The sequence below is a fragment of the Callospermophilus lateralis genome, chromosome 1 (assembly GCF_048772815.1).
Source record: "Callospermophilus lateralis isolate mCalLat2 chromosome 1, mCalLat2.hap1, whole genome shotgun sequence".
Classification (NCBI taxonomy): Eukaryota; Metazoa; Chordata; class Mammalia; order Rodentia; family Sciuridae; genus Callospermophilus; species Callospermophilus lateralis.
The window spans coordinates 216,204,782-216,228,568 of NC_135305.1; the positions used below are offsets into that span (position 1 = coordinate 216,204,782).

The 23,787-nt window shown below is 55.3% G+C and overlaps 3 protein-coding genes and 2 non-coding genes across 6 annotated transcripts; 1 reads left to right on the top strand and 4 right to left on the bottom strand.

Moving 5' to 3' along the window:
- Positions 1-252: 252 nt before the first annotated feature.
- Positions 253-4,075, bottom strand: Ppan (peter pan homolog). Its single transcript, XM_076871444.1, has 12 exons — positions 4,015-4,075; positions 3,756-3,926; positions 3,281-3,382; positions 3,038-3,088; positions 2,761-2,931; positions 1,857-1,933; positions 1,550-1,657; positions 1,330-1,453; positions 1,164-1,242; positions 927-1,056; positions 700-857; positions 253-620 (listed from the first exon to the last, which is right to left on the bottom strand). Exons 1-12 carry the CDS (start codon positions 4,030-4,032, stop codon positions 403-405), a joined length of 1,407 nt encoding a protein of 468 aa, XP_076727559.1. The 5' UTR covers positions 4,033-4,075; the 3' UTR covers positions 253-402.
- Positions 1,735-1,814, bottom strand: LOC143384352 (small nucleolar RNA U105B). Its single transcript, XR_013089296.1, has one exon. It is a non-coding gene; the product is annotated as a small nucleolar RNA U105B (small nucleolar RNA).
- LOC143384303 (small nucleolar RNA SNORD105) lies at positions 3,151-3,236 on the bottom strand. Its single transcript, XR_013089288.1, has one exon. It is a non-coding gene; the product is annotated as a small nucleolar RNA SNORD105 (small nucleolar RNA).
- Positions 4,076-5,031: 956 nt separating the features above from the next.
- Positions 5,032-12,057, top strand: Angptl6 (angiopoietin like 6). The gene is made up of 7 exons (XM_077109532.1): positions 5,032-5,067; positions 6,138-6,242; positions 8,609-9,191; positions 9,860-10,037; positions 10,545-10,732; positions 10,807-11,077; positions 11,867-12,057. Exons 3-7 carry the CDS (start codon positions 8,616-8,618, stop codon positions 12,055-12,057), a joined length of 1,404 nt encoding a protein of 467 aa, XP_076965647.1. The 5' UTR covers positions 5,032-5,067; positions 6,138-6,242; positions 8,609-8,615.
- On the bottom strand, positions 11,393-16,577 carry Shfl (shiftless antiviral inhibitor of ribosomal frameshifting). 2 transcript variants are annotated; one of them, XR_013090701.1, is made up of 9 exons: positions 16,274-16,577; positions 15,711-15,834; positions 15,506-15,555; positions 14,171-14,209; positions 13,809-13,958; positions 13,235-13,338; positions 12,957-13,111; positions 12,277-12,581; positions 11,393-11,592 (listed from the first exon to the last, which is right to left on the bottom strand). XR_013090701.1 is itself a non-coding variant. In XM_076849095.1 (8 exons), the coding sequence occupies exons 1-8, from the start codon at positions 16,292-16,294 to the stop codon at positions 12,334-12,336; spliced, it is 891 nt and encodes a 296-aa protein (XP_076705210.1). In that variant the 5' UTR covers positions 16,295-16,577; the 3' UTR covers positions 11,707-12,333. The 2 variants fall into 2 exon arrangements, 1 of the variants encoding a protein (XP_076705210.1); XM_076849095.1 differs by lacking the exon at positions 11,393-11,592 and having other exon boundaries at positions 11,707-12,581.
- Positions 16,578-23,787: the final 7,210 nt, after the last annotated feature.

The following is a 23,787-nucleotide window of genomic DNA, read 5'->3' on the forward strand; positions in this document are numbered from 1 at the left end:
CAGCTTCCTTCCTCATTGCACCACAGCAGAAGGTAGTCTGCTCAGGGACCTGGGGGAGGGGAGCCCCGGAGGGGCCCAGTGCCTCAGCACAGGACACCACAGTCAACTACCCGCCCCTCACTGCCTGAGGTGGGGGACATGCACCAGGACTTGGGGCAGAAACCAGGTTAGCCCTGGTTCCTAGGCTGTCATGTTGGGCACCAGGTGCCCCTGATCCATCCATCAGAAAGCAGACTTCAGACCCCGCCAAGTTCAGTCTTTATTGATGTGGGGGTGGGGTGGGGGGTGGGGTGGGGTTGGGGGTTGGGCTACCGCTCCTTTATGAAAGGAAACCGAGGGCTGCACAGGGGCAGCTCTTTTGGGCCCCAATCTGGGGCATTCCATGTATCACTGGGCTCAGACTCAAGCCCTTCTCTTCAGTGGTCTTCCCCGGCTGCGCTCTCGGGCAGTCCCTCTGTGCCCCTGCTTGTCCTGGACTCCTGTGGGTCTTCTCTTGGGCTTCAGAGGCCTCCGGCCACCGTCCTGACCCCTGTCCCGGTTAGGCCTCCGCTCCTTCACCCGCTGCTTCTTGCCTGGAGGCCCAGTGTGCAGTCTCCGCTTGGTCACCCTGGGGAACATGTCTGTGGGAAGACAGTCGTCAGGGCCCCCAAGGACCAAAACCATGTCCTGGGTGCCCAGCTGCAGGACCCTGCCACACACCCTCATCAGGCTCCTCGCCCACTGCCTGGCGGAAATACTCCGCTTCATCTTCTTCCTCCTGCTGGCCAGCCCCCTCGGCCTCTGGGGGCACCCCTGGGTCCTCAGCATCACTGTCCCCATCAGCACGAGCTCTCTTCATGCCCGCCAGGCTCTTCTTCCTGCAGGAGATGGTGTCAGCCAGCCACCTACTGGAGGGCCATCCCGCCTGCCCAGCTGTCCACACGGACCTGTGGGCCTCCCGCTGTTCCCGCTTGCGCTGGACATTCTGGTTCTGCTGATCCTGCCTCTGGGCCTTGAGCCGCAGCTTCTCCTCCTTGGCTGCCAGGATGGCCTGCAGCTCCTCCTCCGTCTTGTGCACTGAACAGGACGACACAGATCACCAAGGTCCTGCGTGCTGTAGCACCACAACCTACCCTGGCTGGCCTCGTATCCCTGAACCCGAGCCTGGCCACCCCGAGCCTCACCAAAACTGTGGAACAGCACGTTGCCCTCCCCGACGCCCTCTTGGATCTTAATGAGCTGCAGTGTCATCCGGGGACCAATCTGGGGGGATAGGGGGTAGAGGAAGAGTCAGTTCTTCCTTTGGGGCTGGGGCTGCCAGAGAAGGTCACCCCTGCCACCAAGCATCACCTCTGTGAGCCGCACTGCGCTCTGCTGGGCCCGCATGTTGCCACGTCCTGCAATGGCCTGGGGTAGCTCAGTAATGTTGTGTTCGCCATCAGGCTCCGCCTCACTTTCTGAAAGCCCTGCACCCCTGTGGGGACACATGGGACTCAGCAGGTGATCAGACTCCAGGGACAGTTCTAGGGCCCTTGGATTGCAGTGACCTCCCACCCTGAGCCCTCCTCACGTGGCCAGCAGCTCGCTGATGTCCTGCAGGCGACTCATGTTGGGGAACTTCTCCTGCAGGAGCTTCTTCATCCCCCGACTTGCACCCACGGGAACCACTTTGATGCTACTGCAAGGCAAAAGCGGGGTGGGGTAGGGGTGGCGTTAGGTCATAGCATCAGAACCCACTCTGTGCCCCTTGCCTCTGGGCAGTGCATCAGAGCGTTTACTTTGAGACTGAGCAATCACGGAGTCTCAGCAGCTGCGCTGTCATCAGTTGCACAAGGAGGCCTGGCTCTGCACCCCTCACTCCCTCTCAGAGCACTCACTAATGGCGGAAGTCCAGCTCCTGGGAGTCAGCATTGTAATTGATGAGAAGGCAGCGCTTGATGGTGTTCAGGTTCACCTGAGGGAAGAGAAGGGACCCAGTGAGCTGCCTGCAGCCTGCACAACCCTGGACAAGCAGGCCCCATGCCACTGGCCATGCTCCAGGAACCTCATGTTTGGGCGGGGAGCACTGGTGATGCCATGCAGCTGCTGGTGCTGCAAGTGGTGCCCACATCAGATTCCCTATTGAGCAGGAGAACTGCTGCCAACATGGACTAGGGGCTGGGGCTCTGAAAAAAAAACTGCAGTCCTACTGGGCGCGGTGGCACACGACTGTAATCCCAGCAGCTCAGGAGACTGAGGCAAGAGAATCCCAAATTCAAAGCTAGCCTCAGCAACTTAGCAAGGCCCTGCTTCAAAATAAAAAAGGACTGGGGATGTGGCTCTGTGGTTAAGTGCCCCTGGGTGGTTCAATCCCTGGTGCCAAACCAAACCAAACCCTGTAGTCCTTGGCCTAGCATGCCCAAGGGCCTGGGTTTAATCCCCAACTCTGATGGTGGCGGCAGTGGGGATGATGAGCCCCAAACAAAACTCCAGTCCTGCACTCTTTCACGCCCCCCTCACCTTTTTATTTTCAGACAGGGTCTAAGTTGTTCGGGGCCTTACTAAGTTGCTGAGGCTGGCTTTGAACCTGCAATTCTGCCTCAGCCCTCTGAGGTGCTGAGATTACAGACACGCACTACTGTGCCCAACTAGTCGCACACTCTTGATTCTAACCTCAGGCCAATGACTTCATCTCTGTAAACCTGTTTTCCCTCTATCAAATAAGGTCATTAATAAAGGGCTGGTGGTACCCATTCCATGACCCATCCAGCTACATCTGCCAAGACAAGAGGCCCAGCCTACCTTGTGCACGTTGATGGAGGGGAACAGGTTCTGGAACATGGTGGCCATAAGCTTCACATGCATGCCGTGAGGTCCAAAGTTGTTGAGTACCAGGAGGGGAGGGTGGGCAAACTGCTGCTCATGCATGCGGTGCCGGCGCAGCGAGGAGACCACATCGCGCACCAGTGTGTACTGCAAGGCAGGACAGGAGTGGATGATTATCACTCACATGTGGCAGGGGCCATCCCCAAGCCCAGCTCCTACCTAACATGGCCCCTGTACCACCTCCACCCCTCACCTTGTTGATCTGGAAGGTCAAAGTGGGGCCTCCTGGGAGCCGCATCAGTTTCTGCAGGAGAAAAGAGGATCAGTGCAGATGCAGGTATTCAGCAGGGGCAGGGCAAGTGGGAACCTCTGCCTGTCTCTTCAGAGCGTTTACTTTGAAGCCAGAATCATGGCAGCTCAGAGGCACAGGGTTTCATCATGAGAGACAAGGAAGGAGAGGGCTTGGGGGAGATGAAAGGTGTGGATGCCCACTCACAAAGTAGACACTGGTCTCTGTTTTGCTTAGGATCAGGAAGTGTGTGACCCCAAGGGGCCCAGCCACTGCCACACAGTCCTTCAGCGAGTTCTTCTTACGGATCTAGAAATTACAAAAAGGAAAAGAAACAAATAGCGGTATTCCTCACTGACCAAGACAGTGACCTTCAGCTGAGGGTCTCGATCGCTAGAACCAGGGTTTAGTTAAGTGCCATCTCTGCCCCTTGCTTCCTATGCACCTTTCGTTAACAGATGAGCAATCAGAAGCCCAGTGAAGCCTTGCCCCAGGTCTTTCAGAGAAGCTACGCTTTGCTGTCCCCATTGCTCAACTAAGCCCCAAGCTAGATGCAGAGACCCTGTCCTCTGGTAGGTCCCGTTCTCCAGTCGGGACACAGCGGGCTCCCGAGGTTTCACAGAGTCGGCCCTCAGCCGCGATGACGGCCCAGGGTGGGTAGAGGCGGGATAGCTAGGCAGACCTGCAGACGGGTGGCGGTGAGCGGCTCCATGACCCGACGCACGTCCAGGCTGAGCTGCCGGACGCTGCGACCCGCGCTGCCCCGCGTGAACACGAACGAGTGCGGTTGCGCGGCGTAAGCCTCGAGGTTGCGGAGCCGCGCCTGGGCGCGCGCGCGCTTCTGGTGCCGGGACTGAGGGGGCGACAGACGAACGGTGAGCGCCGCGGCCTCCGCCGGGACGCCGCCGGTACTCCCCGCACCCTCGGCCGCCGCGACATACCCTCCCCGATTGCCCCATGCTGCCGTCTATTCCACGAGGCCGCCTCTGCCGGCCACTTCCGGCGCCGCGCGGCTCACTTCCGGCGCCGGAGCCGATGGCGTCATCGGGCGGGCCTGCGCACTAAGTGGCCTCGAGGGGAGCGGGGGCGGGGTGTAGAAAAATCTTTGGAGGGGTTGCTATGGAGACACCGGTGTCTGTTTCTACGGAAACCAGGGCGGGGTTGAACAGCTCCGGGCGGCGGAGAAGCCTAGTCACAGGTTCGAATCCCGCCTGGGCCCATTTCGTCCAGCGGCGCCATTACGTCTCCACTTTGAGGATCCTACAGTACCCCAAAGTGAGGGTGGAACTGTCTGCCCTGGGCTGCGAGCCAAGAGACGGAATGTGCACACAGTGCTTGACACCTTGGCACCAGGAGCAGCCAGGGAGGGAATCGGGCCATGGCGGTTTTTCATTCTCGTCCTGTCGGCCGATGGGCTGAGGATGGAAACTCCACCTCAACTTCCGGAGACTTTGGGCACGGCGGGCGCTTCGTGAATAGTCCACCCCGCCCTCTTCCACCCAGAGCCCGGGTCTTGGCCTCAGCCTCTGGCTTTCCCCCAAAACCTCGCCTGGGAGGGGAGGCCACCCGCCCAGGCCCTCTCTCGGCTCCCCCAGCCCCTGCCCCCTCCCCATCCTTTGTCCTCCCATCTCGGCCTCCCTTTCCTCCAACATCATCAGTCGGTTTCCAGCCTTCCCCTCTCCTCTCCATCGTTTCCCTGTCTCTCCCTTCTCCCTAGGTCTCTCCACTCGGTGGCCTCTCTCCCTCCCTCAGTCTGTGACTTAGGAGGTTTCTCCTCTCTTGCTGCCAATGGGGAAGCCGGCGGGGGCTGAGGGTGGGGGACCCAGCCCCGGCCCAGAGCCCAGCCTGGCAGCCTCGCTCAGATCTGGGACAATCATTTCCTCTTGCAGCCCCGGAGTCCACTCGGGTTACTCCAGGAGTTCAGGACGGTTGGAAGTGGGGAAGGAGGCTGCTCCCCCGGTGCAGGGCTGCTGGCCGGCAGGGCCTTCATACAGGTCAGAGGCCCCGGCCGGCTTGGGGGGTGGGGTGGGGGGCTCTGCATGAATCTCTTTCTACCTCTGAGAAAAGACTGCAAGGCTATTTCCTCCTGTTCTGTCCCTGTGTGGTTTGACTTTTGTGAAAATGTGACCCAGTGAATGAGGAACAAACATTCATGGTTTGGCAGATGGGCATCTGGGCATTGCTGTGTGCCGGCTTGGTGTCTCTGTGCTGCCTGTGTGTGGCCACATGTACCTGGCGTGTTCATGTCTGAGGCACAGACCCGGACCCACAACCCGTGGATGTTTCCCTTTGAGTTTCACTGGATGTGTGCCTGTGTGGCCATATTTTGAACGTACAATTGTTGCCTAGATCTTCGTTGTGTTTCTTGTGTGCTGGGGATGGAATCCACTGAGCAATGTCCCTAGCCCTCGTTGTCTTTGTGGGTGTGCTAGATGAACTAGTAGTCATGTGTACATGAACTTCATTTGTCTATCTTTGCTGCTTTGTGCAGTACTTTGTCAGTTTTGTTGGGTAACGGCACGAGTGTGTGTGTTATGCACATGCATGTGTGTGACTGTTGTGTTACATGTGTGAGTTCAGGAGCCAAGCTACTGGGCTGAATCCCACTGTGATCCCTTTCTGGCTGTGTGATTGCAGCAAGTGGCTCACCCTCTCTGAACTTTTTCCCTTTTCTAAAATGATGCTACACAGAGAATCTGGAGTGGGCTTCTAGGATTAAATGAGATAAAAGGTGTAGAGTTTAGAGGTGCGTCAGACACACAGTAGATGCCCACTGATGCTTTCCATCATTATTCTTCTATGTGGGATGTGTGTCTGGGGCTGGGATCCTGCAGGTCCTACCAGTGCCTGCAGCCTCCCACGCTCTGTGCTCCACTGGGAGGAAGAGAAAGGACGTCCAGGGCACTGACCTGTGTTATCAGGCTCTGGTGGCCTGGGCAGGGGGGTCTGGCAATTCTGCCTCAGTTCTCACGTGGGAAAGGCTAAATATTTACAGTTGCTCCACTCCCAGATTCTGGGGGCCGGGGGTGGTTACCAAGTCTTCTCTCTCCTTCTTTCTCACCAGCCTCTCCCCTTCCTTAGCTCAGAGGCCCTCCTGGACCCTCAGCTTTTCTCTGACTTCTTGTGCCTGCTGTGAGCTTCGCTGGATTCAGGGTCTTGGTTGTGAGAGGTGAGAGGTGGGAGTGCAGGTGGATGCTGAGTCTCTTTGTCAGGAGACCCTGGCTTCTGCTTGGCTGGGCGGAGGAGGCTCCCAGGCCTCCTGCTCACCACCCCAGGCTGACAACATGAAAGGCGCTGGGTTTTACACACATTCCAGCTCCAGGGGATTTGGTCCATTCCTGTTGTGGGAGACTGAGTGTTGGAAAGGGCAAGAGAAGACCCTCCCGACCCTGACAGCTCTTTCTTGGTGTGTCAGTACAATTAGCAAATGGGCCCTTCCACCACTCAGAACCCTTCCTGCCCCCCCCCCGACTCAGAGTAGAACCCCAAGTCCTCCTCAAGGCCCCAAATACTGAGCACCCTATGTCCTGCTACCTCTGTGCCTTCATTTCCTGCTCTCCCTCTTGCTCACTCTGTTCCACACCCACGGGCTTCCCCTGCTGTTCCCTGGGCATATCCAAAGCAAGGTCCAACCTCAGGGTCTTTGCACTTACTGTTTCCTCTGCTTAGAACGCTGTTCCCGTTCTCTCTTCCTTCAGGTTTTGCGCAAGTGTCGCCCTTTCAGTGAGACTTTTCCTGATCCCTCTCTTTAAGTCCCTTCTCCCCAGCTCCAGACTCTCCCTCTTCCTATCTGATTTTCCTCCTAAGCTCCATTGCTCTGACTTCCCTGTGGAGTATTCCATAGTTTTCCCAAGGACACTATCAGATCCAGGAGGGCAGAGATTCTGTGTTTTGGTTGAGGCTGCGTCCCTGTTGCCACACAAACAGGCACTTGGGCAGATGGGGTGGATAGGCGTTCAGGTTCCAAGGGTCAGTAAGCACACACAGGCATGCATGTCCCCTTCTGAGACTGCAAAGGTGTGAACCCTGGTGGGCCTAGAGATGAAGGTGAGGAGGACATAGGTGTGGCTCTGGCAGGGCCAGGGTGGTGGCCAAAAGTATCCATTTGCCAGCAAAGATCCTGTCTGAGCTCACCTGCAGGAGCACTTGGAACACCTGGGGCTAGGGCACACCTGACCTGGGGGCCTGGGGCCTGGGGAGGAGTGCTAGGCATTGTTTTAGGCACAGGATAAGGCAGCCAAGGAAACCCCAGAAACCCTGGGGAATGCAGTGGGGGTAAACAAATAAGTAGCAACGAGTGGGGCATAAAACTGAAAAACACAGAGTGACAGGGAGTGCAGCCCAGATCTAGTGGGACCTGAACCAGGATGGGGGGAGGCACGTTAAAATCCAAAGAATGTTGCATGTGGAGCTAACTGCAATGCCAAGGCCCTGAGGCAGGATCTGGCCAAGTGCTGTTCCTGGGTGCTTTGGAGGCGGTGAGGGCAGGGAGGGGAGGAGGCAGAGTGTGTCACTGGGAGGACTAGGGCTTTCACGCTAAGTGAGGTGGGAACTACTGAAGGTTGAGTAGAGGAAGGATAGGAACAGATTCCTGAGGTCAAGGTGTCCACTGGCTGCTGAGGGCAGAGTGCTGGAAACCGGGGGCGGGGGGCGGCGGGCGGCGGGCGGGGGGCAGCTGCTGTAAGGAAAGCCAGGTGGTGTCATGAGCTGGGACCCTGGGGTGGGGGCAGGGGGCTGGAGGAATTCAGGATCTAAACAGAGGCGCACAGGCTTGGCGGAGGCCTGGGTCTGTTATGAAGGGAAGCAGATGTGCTCACTCTGGGTTGGAGGAGGAGGGCTTTGTTACCAGACTTGCCTCTCCCCGATCTCACCACCCGCTTTCCTCTGCTTTTTTTTTTTTTTTTTTTGAGGTGCGGGGACGGCACCCCTGGTCTTGCACATGCTAAGCAAGCGTCCTCCCTCTGCTTTTGCTCCAGCTCCTTACATTTTCCGTAATACCGCAGGCGTGGGCGACTCAGGCCTTTGCCCTTGCGTTACCCTTGCCGGGGTTGCTTCTCTCCAGACTTTCCCACGACTTCCTGCCGTCACCTCCTCCTGGAAGCCTTCCCTCGTCCGCATCCACCTCCTCTCCAGCAGCCCCTGTGTGGACTCTTCACATCCCTCCCGCTCCGCGCTACCGTTATTTTTAGCACTTAGCACCGGCTGACTGATATACTCTACGAATCCTATATTTGTTTCTTGCCCGCCAGGGCGGGGACTTTTGTGCTTTGCTCACGACTAGAAGAGAGTCTGGCACACAGTCGGCGCTCAATAAGCATTTGATGAATGAATGCAGGAGGCATTTTAACCGCAGGGCGCCTGGATCGGGAGCGGGATCGCCCTGGGGAGTCTCAGAGAAAGAGATGGAGACGGATCCCGGACCCGCGGCCAAGTAGGAGTGGACACACGCATGCCCGCGTGCGTCGCCCGGCCTGAGAATGGGGGGCCGGACGTGGGCTCCCGGTGCAACCGCCTCCTGTCCTCCCCTGCTTGCAGGAACGTCATGTCGGTGCCCCGGTTGCGCGCGCTGCCGCTGTTGCTCCTGCTGGGCGCGTCGTGGGCGCGGGCTGGCGCCCCGCGCTGCACCTACACCTTCGTACTGCCCCAGCAGAAGTTCACCGGCGCCGTGTGTTGGAGCGGAGCGGCTGCAGCACGACCCACTTCCGAGGCCGTGAACGCCAGCGAGGTGGCGGCGCTGCGCATGCGCGTCGGCCGCCACGAGGAGCTGCTGCGCGAGCTGCAGAGGCTGGCCGCCGCCGACGGCGCAGTGGCCGGCGAGGTGCGCGCGCTGCGCAAGGAGAGCCGCGGCCTGAGCGCGCGCCTGGGCCAGCTGCGCGCGCAGCTGCAGCATGAGGCCGGCACGGGGGCGGGGCCGAGCCAGGGGGCGGAGCCTGCCGCTGCGCTGGCGCTTCTCGGGGAACGCGTGCTCAATGCGTCCGCCGAGGCTCAGCAGGCCGCAGCCCGCTTCCACCAGCTGGACGTCAAGTTCCGAGAGCTGGCACAGCTGGTCAGCCAGCAGAGCGACCTCATCGCCCGCCTGGAGCGCCTGTGCCCGGGGGGCGCCGGTGGGCAGCAGCAGGTAACCACAAAGCCTTTCTCAGTAGCATCTGTTTGCTGTGCACATCATCTGTGAAATGGGCCTTCTGCAACCCCAGGATGTTATCCGCAGTTCCGAAATCCGAAAAACCTGGAAACGAGATTCCTATCCGTTCCTTTCGTTACTTATTTGGGTCAAAATATAATTGGGGGCTATTTATAGCCTTTACTTATCCATTTAATGTGAATATTCATGTACGCTCCTCCACTCAAGCATATTACCGTGTACAAGGACCAATGACTGTGTATCCCTGTCATTCAGAATTTTGCCAAGCCATTCTGAATTCTAGAACATATCTGGTCCTGGATTTTGCATAAAAGATAGTTTCTCTTTGATAGTCCCTATCTTACGGTGTTGATGGGAGGATCTGTTAAATATCAGGTAGGACATGCTCCTGTTATTTCAGCTTCACAGAGGAGACTGAGGTGCAGTTGAGTTAAGCTCTCAGCACCAAAGAGAATTTTAGCCCAGCTCTATCTGTGCTTGATGACCAAGAGAGAATCTCCAGGGGGGATTTAGGGCTGGGACATGTCCCCACCAAGTTCCTGTTGGGGCGTTGGGAGAGTCTACGTCCTCTCTGGCCCTGAGGAGACCATGCCTCCTGAGCTGGGCATTGATGCAATTGCACTTGACTTTTTCCATCACCCCAGGTCCTGCCCCCGCCCCTGGTGCCTGTGGTGCCCTTGAGTCTGGTGGGCAGCACCAATAACACTAGCAGGAGGCTGGACCCAGCCCCAGAGCCCCAGAGAGACCAGACCCGGAGACAACAGGGCCCCTTGGCCTCTCCTATGCCTGCAGGGTCCCCTGTGATCCCCACCAAGCCATCAGGTAAAATGAGGGGGTGTGAGGAGCCAGGGGATCTCCATTGCAGTGTGGGTGGAAGGAAATGGAAGAGTCAAGATTTTCATGGGAGAGTCTTCTCATAGTGGGAGGACTGGAGGAAAGGCTGCTTCTATCTTACAATGAAATGCTTATATAAAGACAAAATTTCTTACATAGTGTGAAAATAGGAGAGAAAATATGAGGGGAGGGACTCTCATTTTGATGAGGGGACAGCAGGTGGAGGACTGCTGCTTGGGTGAGTGGAGTTGGTTCAGAGTCTAAGTTCAGGACATATATTCTGGTGAGGAGATGACAGAACTGAAGAGCCCTGGGCTCCACGTTTGCTCGTATGAGAGAAGGACTTGCGAGGTGAGGTGAGGAAGTGGCTGCTGGTGTTACTTGGATGAGGGAAGGGGAGGGCAGAGTCTGTTTTGTGAGGGGACCAGTGAGGGGGACTCTTGTTCTGCTGAGGAGTTGGTTGGCCGGGCTGTGCCTCCATCCCTGTGCCCTTAGGCCCGTGGCAGGACTGTGCGGAGGCCCACCGGGCAGGCCACAGCCAGAGTGGGGTCTACGAGCTGCGACTGGGCCGGCTTGAGGTGTCCGCGTGGTGTGAGCTGCAGCTGGAGGGCGGAGGGTGGACGGTGATCCAGCGGCGCCAGGACGGCTCCGTCAACTTCTTCACCACCTGGCAGCACTACAAGGTGGGCAGGGAGGGCGGCGCGGGCCGGGGCTGCAGGGCACTGTTCCTGACCTTCCGACTCTGCCGTCTCGCCAGGTGGGCTTTGGGCGGCCTGACGGGGAATACTGGCTGGGCCTGGAACCTGTGCATCAGCTGACCAGCCGGGGGGACCACGAGCTGCTGGTGCTCCTGGAGGACTGGGGGGGCCGTGGGGCACGTGCCCACTATGATAGCTTCTCTCTGGAACCCGAGAGCGACCACTATCGCCTGCGGCTTGGCCAGTACCACGGTGACGCTGGAGATTCTCTTTCTTGGCACAACGACAAACCCTTCAGCACCGTGGATAGAGACCGAGACTCCTATTCAGGTAGGAGTTCTTATTCTGGAGGGAGGGTAGGGCAGGTGGGACTCCTGTTCTGGGTAGGGAATGAAAAGCAGTGGACAGGATTCCCCTCTGATAAGTATTGGAATAGGAAAGCAAGAGAACAAGGCTAGGACTTTTATTCTGATGAGGGGATGGGGAGCCTGGATTAGCTCTCTAATGAGGCAAGAATTAGGATTCTGTTCTGTTTTTGAGGGCATAGGGTGAGAATCAGGATATTTTGTGCGTGTGTGCACACGTGCGCTGGGGATCAAATCTTGGACCTCACACAGGCTAAGAAAGCTCTTTACCACTGAGCTGCACCCACCCCAGCACAGTCTAGAAAGGAAGCAGGAATTTTTTTTCCTGATAAAGGAATGAGTGATGATGACTAATTTTAAAAGTGGGAAAGGTTGGGCTGGGGATGTGGCTCAAGTGGTAGCGCGCTCGCCTGGCATGCGTGCGGCCCAGGTTCGATCCTCAGCACCACATACAAACAAAGGTGTTGTGTCCGCCGAAAACTAAAAAATAAATATTAAAAAAAAAAAAAAGAAAAAAAAAAGTGGGAAAGGTGTGTCTTGTACTTTGGTAAGGAGACAGGGAAGGCATTAAGACTATTACTCTGAAAAACAAAGTGGGAGGCCAGGGTTTTTATTTTGGAGAGGAAATGGAGGATCAGGGCTTATGTTCAGTAAGACTGGGGAGGACCAGGGGATGGTTGGCAGATGCCTTGCACGTGGCGTGCAGGGGAGGCTCCTTTAATCTGGTGAGGTACACCCACTCTTTTCCCCTCAGGTAACTGTGCCTTGTACCAGCGCGGGGGCTGGTGGTACCATGCCTGTGCCCACTCCAACCTCAACGGTGTGTGGCACCGTGGTGGCCACTACCGAAACCGCTACCAGGATGGTGTCTACTGGGCTGAGTTCCGTGGCGGGGCGTACTCCCTCAAGAAGGCCGCCATGCTGATCCGACCCGCCAGGCCCTGACTGCCAGGGCCTCTGTCTGCCTGGCCCCGGGGTGTTTCCCAGCAGAAGACTGAATTGTCCTGGCCGCACCTTCTCTGTGGCTCAGTGCTGAGCCTGTCCCGGACTTTCCCACTGTGGATTTGCCCCCCAGAGCCCCAGAACGGGACCCAGGAGTTCCCCCCACCCGTGTCGCGGGCCCAGACAGCTCCCCAAGGGCACTTGTCTCGGATTTGAGCTCACATTTTATAACAACACAGAGCATCCAGAGCCCGCGTCTGGTGTGTGCGCCCGCAGGGGTCACTCCCTGGGCCTGCCCTCCTCCTCCTCCTCCTCCTCCTCTTCCTCCTCCTCCTCCTCCTCCTCCTCCTCCTTCAGGTCCTCCAAGATGAGGTTGTCCAGGTCCTCCAGGAGGCCGCCCTGGCTCAGGCAAGTGGCCACCGTGGAGCCGCTGCTGACGTGGGGGTTGCTGGGGTGGAGGACTTTGGGCAGATGGTTCTGTTTGCGGCTCTTGGGGTGTGCACAGGACGTGCCAGGCACATGGGGCTCTGGGGAGGGAGAGGAGCTGAGGTCACGGGGCCCAAGGTCCCAGGAGCCTCGGGATGAGGCAGCAGGGGCCATGTGGGGCTCTGTGGAGGCCAGGAAGGGACCGAGTCCACAGATTATGGGGACAGAGCTGCAGGAAACCGAGCACATGGAGACTACAGAGAGCCAGGGACACGGGGTCAGCTGGGACTGCAGGGATAAGACAGGAGCCCAGAACAGAGGCCACTGGACCCTGGATGTGGGCCACTGGGGTGAGACCTCAGAACCCCATGGGCAAGACTCGGGCCAAGGAAAGGGGAGCACGGAAGATGAGCGCAGGTGGGGCTGTGGCCGCACGGGGGACACAGGCCGCCTGAGTGGTCAGTGGTGGGGCTCACCTCGCCGGTTGTAGCAGTCGGCAGCCGAGCAGGAGTGGGTGTGCGTGCTGCGGCGGTCCATGTCCCGGTCCCAGCGCGGGGGGAGGATCCGTGTTGGATACACGGGGAAGCCACACCCGTAGCAGGGGGACGGGGACCCCATTTGTGCCCAGCCCCTGGGGGCGGGCAGGGCTGTGAGGGTCCGAGGGCGAGGCTGGGCCGGGGTTGGGGCCAGGACAGGGTGGGACAGGACTGGGAAGGGGCAGGAGTGAGGGTGGGGTGGGGGTCAGTGCCCTCACCGGAAGTTATGCCGACACTTCGGGCAGTGGAACTCGGCCACGCCCCACATCTTGTCACAGGGCACTGGGTCGTAGCGCTTGCGGCATTTCCGGCACCGAGACACCTGGGGTGTGGAGAGGGCACTGGGTTGTCGCCAGTGCAGTGGCACCACAGTGGCTGCTGGTGCTTGAGCTGCTGGACTGTATGTCCAGCAGGTCACACTGGCCGCCTACGGCAGCCACTGCGACAACGTGGACACCAAGGCAGTGGGCACACAGCGGGGGCCCCACAGGCCCCCTGCCCTACAGGCCCCAGGCAGAAGCCAGCCGCGGTGTGTCGGGGCTCGGGTTTAACTCCGTAGGTGCCAAACTGCACAGGGTCAGGCTCTTGGGCAGGGGTTTGGCTTCTCAAATCCAAGGTCAGGAGCCCACCTCGGTGCCAGGGGTTGAGATCAGAGCTCACAGTCAGGCTCCAAGGTTGGAGGTGTCAACGAGCTCTCAGAGGCTCATGTCCTTTGGTTGGAGGGGTGGCTGCGAGGATGGGGCTCAGGAGTGAAGTATGGGACAGAATCAAGGTCGAACTGGGGAGCATCACCTCTTTGCGCTGGGGCACACGGCGCCACCAGACGTGATCACAAGAGGAACAGGCAAACTGGCGGTCCACGGCAGGGATCAGGTCGTCCTGGGCACGCTGGAACATGCGCAGGTTGGCTTGCGTCAATGGCAGGAGGGAGGTGGCCACCGCCTGTGGAATGGGGTTGGTGGGGACGAGAAGGGGGGTCACCCTCCTCCACAAACATAAATGTCAGCCCTTTTCTCCCTACAAATGCGTCCCTGTCCTGCCCCTGTGCTGTCTGCCATGGATGGATGGATGGACGGACGAACAGACAGACAGATGTCTTCTCTGCCTTTCCTCCCTCATCCCGCACCCTGGCCTTGTCCCAGCCACCAACACACCTGGATATCCCGATCCTGCTTCATGTCCTCTGGTGGGTCCTAGATGGAGACACTGGGGCAGAAACTGGGCAAGGCTCTCGGGCCTCTTTGTACCCTTGTTTGCTGGGGGAGGGGTCCCTGCATGGTGGCCCTGGCTCCCTTTGAGAATAGGGTACCCCTCAGTCCCAGGAGCTGACTGAGCGGTGCCTCACTTACTGAGAACCACCAGTGTGGCCTCAGGTATCCAAACAACAGCCGGGGGAGGAGGGTGTACCCGGTGTTCCCATTGCTCAGATAAGGAAGCTGAGGCCCAGAGCCTGAGAGTACCCCAAGTGAGCATGGCTGGCGGAGCCTGGACCCCATACCCTCTTCCTGCCTGAAGACTCACCACACGCTGTCGACACTGACATATTGCTTCCTTGAGGCCACACTGCCTTAGGCTAAGTGTTTGGGACGTGGATTCAGACAGAGGCAGGTTGGAATCCTGGCTCTGTCACTTCCAACTGTGGAAAGTAGGGCAAGGTACTTGTTCCTGGGGTTGTTATTAAGGGGCATCTCAGAGCCAGGCTCTGATTCCAGGTGGCCAGGGTTCAAATCCCAGCTAGCACCTGCTTGCTGCATGAACCTGGACAATGATGTCATCATGCTGGGCCTTACTTTCCTTGTCTGTAAAATGGGGTGATGCATATTAGGACCTGTCTAATGGGGTTCACTGTTGCCACAAAAAAGTCAGTTCCTGGAGTCCTGCCACAAGGGAAATGCTCAGTCAATGTATTGCTATTATTTTTGTAATGCTATGCTCTATGTATATAAAGAGACAACATACTTTATTATACTCTTTAATAACTCTCTGATTGGCCTTTCCATCAGGGACATTCAGACTATCAACCACCAAAGCTGTCTTACCAGGCAGGTGGCCATCTTGCACCTGTGCATCAAAGCCATTCATTCCTTCCTTTCACACACGGGTTCCCTGCCTCCCTCCTCCCCAGCTCCTAACCCTCCTTCTTCTGGGGCCAGTTCCCTTTCTGACTTCCCTCCTCCTGGAAGACCTTTGTCTTCCCTCTTCCCTCCGCTTCCTTTTCCGGGGCTTCCTTCTCCCCATCGTGAAGTCTTGGCAGCCCCAGCCCCAGGCAGCCTTCCCTGACCTGGAGGCCTCTCCAGCCTGGCCTGTTGCACTGCCTGTTTCAAGCCCCGGCCAGAAACGGATTGAGAGGAAAAAGTGCGTGAGGTCGGTTGATGAGTGGAGGACCATCTGTGGCCAGGCCCTCTTGCTCCAGAGTGGGTCACACGTCCGGTCGGGTCCCCTCTCTCTCCTTCCGGTTACCCAGTCCTTGGGGCGAGGGGGCAGGTTACCTGGGCATCCAGGTCGTTACTCAGTTCCTGTCCATCTCTCTGCTTTACCCCTGAGGGAGAGTCAGTGAAGGAAGGGCCCTTGAGGGGTCTGTTGGAGTTCCAGGTCCCACGTCTCCCCCAGGCTGGGACTCCGGGGAGAGGGTCTCCCTCCACACCTCTCCCAGACCACGTGGTCCCAGCGCCACTCCAGGGCCCGGCCGCTCACCGTACACGATGGAGCGTCCCACTCCGGTGTGGTCGCTGCCGAATTTCCTCATAAGCGCCCCTGCCTTCTTGTTGGACACCTTCCCATGAAACTTCTCCCGGAGGCGCCGGACGCTCTTCTCCAGCTGTGATGGGGACAGGGGCCTCGAGTAGGGGAAGGAGAGGAGCGACGGCCCTCCCCCATCTCTGGGTATCTTTCTTCGGGCCTGAGCTTGACCCTTGGTTTTGGCCTCCGCTCCCCCCGCATCCCTTTAAGGCACTTCCTGGAAAAAGCCAAAGTCCTCGCGGGGCGCTGGGGGAGGGTGCGGGCTGGAGCGCGCGGCCCGGCCTAGGGGACGGGGCGGGGGACGGCCAGACCACCCCTGGTCCCTGACCCCTGACCCTGCAGCCCCCGCTTTCCCTCGGGGAGGCCGCGCTTCGCTCTGGGGGACGTGGGAGTCGCTCTCTGCTCCGAGGGGGCCTAACGTCACCGAGGGGAGGCTGGCTCCGGATGGAGTCCCCCGGAACTGCGAAGCCCCCTCGGCGTCGGTCGCGGCCCCCGGCCCAGCCGAAGCCATCTCCTACCTCCACCCCTTCCTGAGACATGGTGGTGGCGGCGGCGGCGCGGGTCTCGGCGAGGGTCCGCACTGCGCGGCGCGGCCGCCCCCTACCTGGGCGCGCCCGTCGGTCCGGCCACCGCGCAGGGCAGGGGGCGGTGCCTCGCGGCGGCTCCGCCCTTCCTCCCCGGCCCCTCTTTCGCTTTCGATTCTTGGGGGACGGGGCGCGCTGGCTCCGCCTCGGCTCCGCCTCTGCTCTGGCTCCCCGAACCCAGCCTGGCGCCCGGGGTCTGCGCCCTGCGGCGGAGCGCGCACCCCTCGGGCGGGGGAGGCGGCGCGGCCTCTGCAGTCGGTCACATGTCCCCACGCTGCGCGGGGTCCGCGTCTTCACGTCCCTCGTGGGGGCGGGGCCGCATCCGAAGGCCGCGGCTGGTCCCCGCGGCCCCCACCTCCGAGCGCGCTCCCCAGTTCGTCACCCTGCGCCCCGCGCTCGCGCTCTCCCTCTCCCGGGAATCAGGCTTTGGTTGGCACCTGGCCCCTTTTCTCGCTCTGAGTCTTTCACCTGGCCACCGTCATCTCATTGAAGCTCAGTTTACTTCTCTGTAAAATGGGCACGACAGGAAAGCCTACCTCCTGGAGCTGTGTGTGGGCCGGGATTCCCCGGCAGGAAACTTAACGGCGCCTGCCACACCGTAGACACTCCCCTGGTCACTGGGCCACCCACGGTGGGACCGCCGTAGGGGCAGACGATGAGGGTGGTTAAGAAGAATACAGATTCCTGGCCCCTAACAGCCGGGCAGAATCCGCTGCCTCGAGGCGCCAGGGAATCCACACTGTAAGTCGGGAGGTTGACAATCCCATGGTCCAGGACCATTCTAACGCAGTGGGCTGGGGAGCCCTTAGATGGGCTCTTGTCAAGCCTGAGGACATCAGCCGTAGCTTCACGGAGAAGGGGACAATTTGTACAGAAGCCCTGAAGTTTAAGGTTTTAGCTAGGCCAAGAATAGAGGGGAGAAGGAAGCAAGAGAGTGGTATTTGGGGCAGGGTCTCAGCTGGCATGTGCTGTCGAGGGTGGGGACCGCCTTGTGGCATCCCTGGCCTCCACCCACGAGGTGCCAGGGACAGCCCTCCCCAGTCGCGCAATCAAACTGGACTCCATTCATTGCCACGGTCCCTGGGGGGCAGAGTTGCCTTGGGAAAACCAATCCTAAAATGCTTTTTCAATTTTCCGGCCCTTTCGTACAGAGGTTGAAGCCTCATCCCAAGATGGACATTCATTTATGAATTATATTCAGATACTACAGTCAATATGGACAATGGGGTAGAAATTTCTAAAAAAATTTTAAAAAGACTATCCTAGGATCCATCAATCGCACTGCTGGGTATTTGTATCTAAAGGAAAGGAAAGCAGCCAGTTGAAGAGACCGCTTTACTCGGGTGTTTACCGCAGAGCCGTGCACAATCACAAGGTGTGGAAGCAACAGATGGGTGGACAAGGAAACCTAGCGCACACACAGCGGATACCACTGAGCCAGGGAAGAAGAAAATCCTGTCACCTGCACCAACAGGGAGGAGGCCAGAGGTCAGCGCGTTCAGTGAAATAAACCTGGCCCGAAGACAAATACCAGGTGATCCCTCTCATGGGTGGAACTTTAAAAAGTCGATTTCACAGAAGTTGAGACTAGAACAGTGGTTTCCAGAGACTGGGGAGAGTCCGGTCAGAGTGCAACGTTATATTTAGAAAGGAACACCAAAGTTCTGTTGCCAGTAGGGCCACTGTGTACATTGAAAAATAGCTAGAAGGAGCCAGGCACAGTGGCCCTTTTCTGTAATCCCAGCAGTTTAGGAGGCTGAGGCAGGAGGATTGCAAATTTGAGAACAGCCTCAGCAACAGTGAGGCTCTAAGCAACTCAGGGAGAACCTGTCTCAAAATAAAAAAGGGCTGGTATGTGGCTCAATAGTAAAGCACCCCTGGGTTCAATCCCCAGTACAAAAAAAAAAAAAAAAAAAAGAGCAGTCTTACTGCAAAGAAATGGTAAGTATGGATAGGCTAATTATTCTCATGTGACCTGTGATCTTTATACAATGTTTCCATGTGTCAAAACATTACATTGTAGCCCACAAATATGTATAATTATGTCAATCAAAAATAAAAATAAAGGGCTGGAGTTGTGGCTCAGTGATAGAGTGCTTGCCTAGCATGCATGAGGCACTGGGTTTGATCCTCAGCACCACATAAAAACAAAAATAATGTGTCCACCTAAAAAAAAACTAAAAAAGAAAAATACATAAATAAGTAAATATTAAAAAATAAAAATAAAAATAAAACAAAAACCCATTTAAAACTGAATGAACAAATTAAATACAAATACAATTATACTAGTGGATTGGGGATCTAGCTCAGTGTAAGGGTGCTTGCCTGGTGTGCCTGAAGCCCAGGGTTTGATCCCCAGCGCTGCAAAAATGAGAAAGTAGCCAGACACAGTGGTGCTCTCCTGTAATCCCAGTGGCTTGGGAAGCTGAGGCAGGAGAATCTCAAGTTCAAAGCCAGCCTCAGCAACTTGGTGAAGAAGCCCTGAGACTCTGTCTCAAAAAAATAAAAAGGACCGGAATGTAATTAAGTACCTCTAGCTATAAGTACTTTTGGTTTCAATCCCCAGTACAAAAAAAAATGTAATTATACTAATAAATTTTATAGATTATTATTGTATAATAATATATTTATCATATATTTATCACATCAATACTTTTATTTTTTTACCAAACTGGAGAATGAATCCAGGGGTGCTCTACCACTGAGATATCCCCTCAGCTCTTTTTAATTTTTTTAAATATTTACTCTTAAGTTTTAGGTGACTACAACATCTTTATTTTACGTTTATGTGGTGCCAACGATTGAACCCAGTGCCTCGTGCATGCTAGGCGAGCCACAACCCCAGGCCCCCCTCAGCCCTTTTTTAAAAATTCTTTTTCCACTTTGAGACAGGGTCTCACTAAGTTGCCCAGGCCAGCCTGGGTTCACAGAACATGTGAACCTTCTGCCCCAGCCTCCTGGGTGTTGGGATTACAGGCACGTGCCACTTTACAGGCATGCGTCACTGCACCTGACTAAAGATATGTTCTTTTTTCTTTTAATGTTTTTTGTAGTTGTAGTTGGGCACAATACCTTTTTTTTTTTTAAATTGTTTATTTATATGTGAGGCTGAGGATCGAACCCAGGGCCCCACATGTGTGAGGCAATTGCTCTACCACTGAGCCACGACCCCAATCCCAAGATATATTCTTTTTTTTTTTTTTTAATTTATTTTTAATTTATTTTTATTTTTTTATTTTTTTTATTGTTGGTTGTTCAAAACATTACATAGTTGTTGATATATCATATTTCACACTTTGATTCAAGTGGGTTATGAACTCCCATTCTTACCCCGTATACAGATTGCAGAATCACATCAGTTACACTTCCATTGATTTATATATTGCCATACTAGTGTCTGTTGTATTCTGCTGCCTTTCCTATCCTTTACTATACAAGATATATTCTTTAAAAAATGAAAATAGCCATTAAAAATACAATGTTGCCAAGTGTGTAATCCCAGAAAGTGGGGAGGCTGAGGCAGGAGGATTGCAAGTTCAAGGCCAGCCTCAGCAACTTAGTGAGACTCTAAGCAATTTAGTGAGATCCTAACTCAAAATAAAAAATAAAGAGGGGTGGGGATGTGGCCAAGTGGATAAACACCCTTGGCTTTAATTCCCAGTAACAATAAAGAAATAAAATAAAAATCCAGATGTTCATATGTTTTTTAGTTGAACCCCCTAACTGCCTGGGCTGTGTGTCCCCACTCTGGAGAAGGTGATATTACTGAACCACAAACAGTTCTTGGTTCTTTGTAGCTGGATGGTGGAAGTTCAGGCAGGACAGGGGTTAGACACTGTATCAAGGAACTGAGATTTTTGTGGCAGCAGTGGGGAAGTCTGAAGGGGCTGTCCCATTAGAGTTGCCAGTGGCTGGTCTGTTTGCCTGGGGAGCTCACAGCTCTGCCGAGTCCCTGCTGTGGTAGGCATTAAGTCTACTTAGTGGAAGCTGCTCCAGTCCCAACGCACATCAGGTCTGCAAGTTTCTAACAATGGTGGCCCCCGTATAGAGTGCTTACTGTGTGTCAGGCACTATTCCAGGCACTGCAGACACAAAGACCCCTGTCCTTGTGGAACTGGCGCTGTAGTGGGGGAAATCAATATGTGCCAGGTACTGTGGCACGTGCCTGTAATCCTAGCTACTTGGGAGGCTGAGGCAGGACGATTGCAAGTTTGAGGCTACCTTTGGCAACTTAGTGAGATGCTATTTCCAAATAAAAAATAAATATTGCCAGGGATATAGCTCAGCAGATCACCCCTGCATTCAATCCTGAATATCCCCGCTCCCGTAACGATCTAATAGAACAGGGTATGTAAATGATATGATGAGAAATGAGCTGGGGTAAGAAGATGGGTAAAAAGGATCAGGGAAGGCACAGGAAGTGACATCTGAGGAGAGACCTGTAGGAGCTAAGGGAGGGAACTAAGTGGATATCTGGGGAAAGAGAGTTCCAGGTAGAGGGAACAACATGTGCAAGGGTCCTGGGGTGAAGCATGGGACATTTGTTACCGATTGTATTAATTTTTTATTGCAGTGTTACAAATTGCCCCAAGTGTAGCAGCCTAGAATACTAGACACTTATTATTTCATTCAGGATTTATGGACCAGGATTCCATGAATGGCTTTGCTGGGCTGTTGGGGTTCAGGGTCTCTCACAAGGCTACAGTCTAGACATTGGCTGGAGCTTCAATTCCAAGAGGGTTTGACTGGGGCTGGCAGACGTGTTTCCAAGATGGCTCACACTGTAGCTGGCTGGTGGGTGCTGACTGGTAAGGCCACTCTTCAGTTCCACCCCACGGAGCTGCCTGAGTGGTCTCCCAACATGGCAGCTGTCCTCCCCAGAGCATTCTGTTCAAGAGGGGACAAGCCTCCCGGAAACTGAATCTCCCATCCTCCCATGCCCCAGTGCGGGGGCTTGAACCCAGGGCCTTGCACATGTTAGGCAAGCACTGTCCCACTGAGCCACACCCCCAGCCAGAAAGTTGCCTCTTTTCCTGACCACGCCTCAAGTCAGGGGCGTCTCTCTACCACATTGTGCCTTCACAGTGGGGCAGTAGAGCAGCCTGCATCAGGGGGCTGGACTGGAGACCCCCATCTCTCTCCCTCCCACCCTCCCATCTCCTGTTGGCTGTGCTCAAGAGGCAAGGAGGGGAGATAGCCCATGAGTGTGGGGCAGGAAGGAGAAAGGGGAAAGTCGATTCTGAAGGACAAACAGAGACATAACCAGGCATTGAATTGGGGCATTTGTAGATGAACCCAAACCTGAAATTCCCAGCAACCACACGGGGGCGCTGCCTACCCACTGAGAGTTGGGTTTGAGTTTCGTGATCCTCCTGACCTGGGCTGGTTTGTGCAGTGGTGGCCTCATACATGCTAGCAAATGCTCTAATACTGACCTGCAACCCCAACTTTATCCTTTATTTTTATTTCTTTCTTTTATTTGGGGGGCAGGGCTGAGAATGGAACCCTGGGCCTCACACATGCTGGACAAGCTGGGCTACATCCCCAGCTTACCCTTTGTTTTTATAAAGGCTGTGGGAAAGGAGGAAGTGCGTGCGCTGAGACACTGAGAAGAAAGGCAGCCATTGACACATTAGTGTAATTGAGTCAAAGATGAAACCCATTAGATCCATCCATTTATTTTTATTTTTTTTTTACAATTTTTTTTATTATTGGTTGTTCAAAACATTACAAAGCTCTTGACATATCATATTTCATACATTAGATTCAAGTGGGTTATGAACTCCCATTTTTACCCCAAATACAGATTGCAGAATCACATCGGATACACATCCACATTTTTACATAATGCCATATTAGTAACTGTTGTATTCTGTTACCTTTCCTATCCTCTACTATCCCCCCTCCCCTCCCCTCCCATCTTCTCTCTCTACCCCATCTACTGTAATTCATTTCTCTCCTTGTTTTTTTTCCCATTCCCCTCACAACCTCTTATATGTAATTTTGTATAACAATGAGGGTCTCCTTCCATTTCTATGCAATTTCCCTTTTCTCTCCCTTTCCCTCCCACCTTATGTCTCTGTTTAATGTTAATCTTTTCCTCCTGTTCTTCCTCCCTGCTCTGTTCTTAGTTGCTCTCATTATATCAAAGAAGACATTTGGCATTTGTTTTTTTAGGGATTGGCTAGCTTCACTTAGCATAATCTGCTCTAGTGCCATCCATTTCCCTGCAAATTCCATGATTTTGTCATTTTTAAGTGCTGCATAATACTCCATTGTGTATAAATGCCACATTTTTTTAATCCATTCATTTATTGAAGGGCATCTGGGTTGGTTCCACAGTCTAGCTATTGTGAATTGTGCTTCTATGAACATTGATGTGGCAGTATCCCTGTAGTACACTCTTTTAAGGTCTTCAGGGAATAGTCCGAGAAGGGCAATAGCTGGGTCAAATGGTGGTTCCATTCCCAGCTTCCCCAGGAATCTCCCTACTGCTTTCCAAATTGGCCGCACCAATTTGCAGTCCCACCAGCAATGTACAAGAGTACCCTTTTCCCCACATCCTCGCCAGCACTTGTTGATTGACTTCATAATGGCTGTCAATCCATCCATTTATTAATTTGTGAGATGCACATCTAGTGCTGCCCGTGTGGCAGTGGGGTGCTAAGTGCATCCAAGAACAACACACTGCCTGCCCTTCTGAAGCTCATGTTTTGTTTTCAATAAAACAAACCAACCAACCCAGGGGCGCTTAACCCCTGAGCCAGGTCCCCGGCCCTTTTTTGTATTTTATTTAGGGACAGGGTCTCGCTGAGTTGCTTAGAACCTCACGAAGCTGCTGAGGCTGGCTTTGAACTTGCGGTCCTCCTGCCTCAACCTCCTGAGCCCTGGGATCACAGGTGTGCGCCAAAGCTCAGAGTCTTAATGGGGATGAGAAACGTGAGCCCGATGATATCACAAGTCATTATATTTGTATAGATATCAAGAAAAGAGGAAATGAAGGGTCCGTGAGAAAGGAGAACCCAGGGCCAGCATTCCCACCCCCTCCTCTATGGGGCTGTCACACTCTGGGGATCTGACCACCGGCCCTCTTCACCCCAGGGCCAGGCACTAGTCAATCAGGAACAGCCCAACACCCCAGAGCCCACTGAAGTGATTCCAGCTGCCCCATCCTGAACCTGCAGACCCAGCCTCACCCATTCCGTCCTGTGGCGACCTCAGGATGGTCTTGCCCCCACCTCCCTCCTGCTCCTCGGTTCCCTGGCCAGCCTGCGCCTCCTCACGTGGGCTGCACAGCATGCCTGCCTCCTGCCGGGGCCTGCGAGGCTGGACTTCTTCCCCCATGATGGTCATTTGCATGTCAATCCCGGGGAACCTGGAAACACACACCTACCCTCTGACCTGAGGTTTCTTAGGGCCAATGTAGGAAGATGGCCACTTACACATTA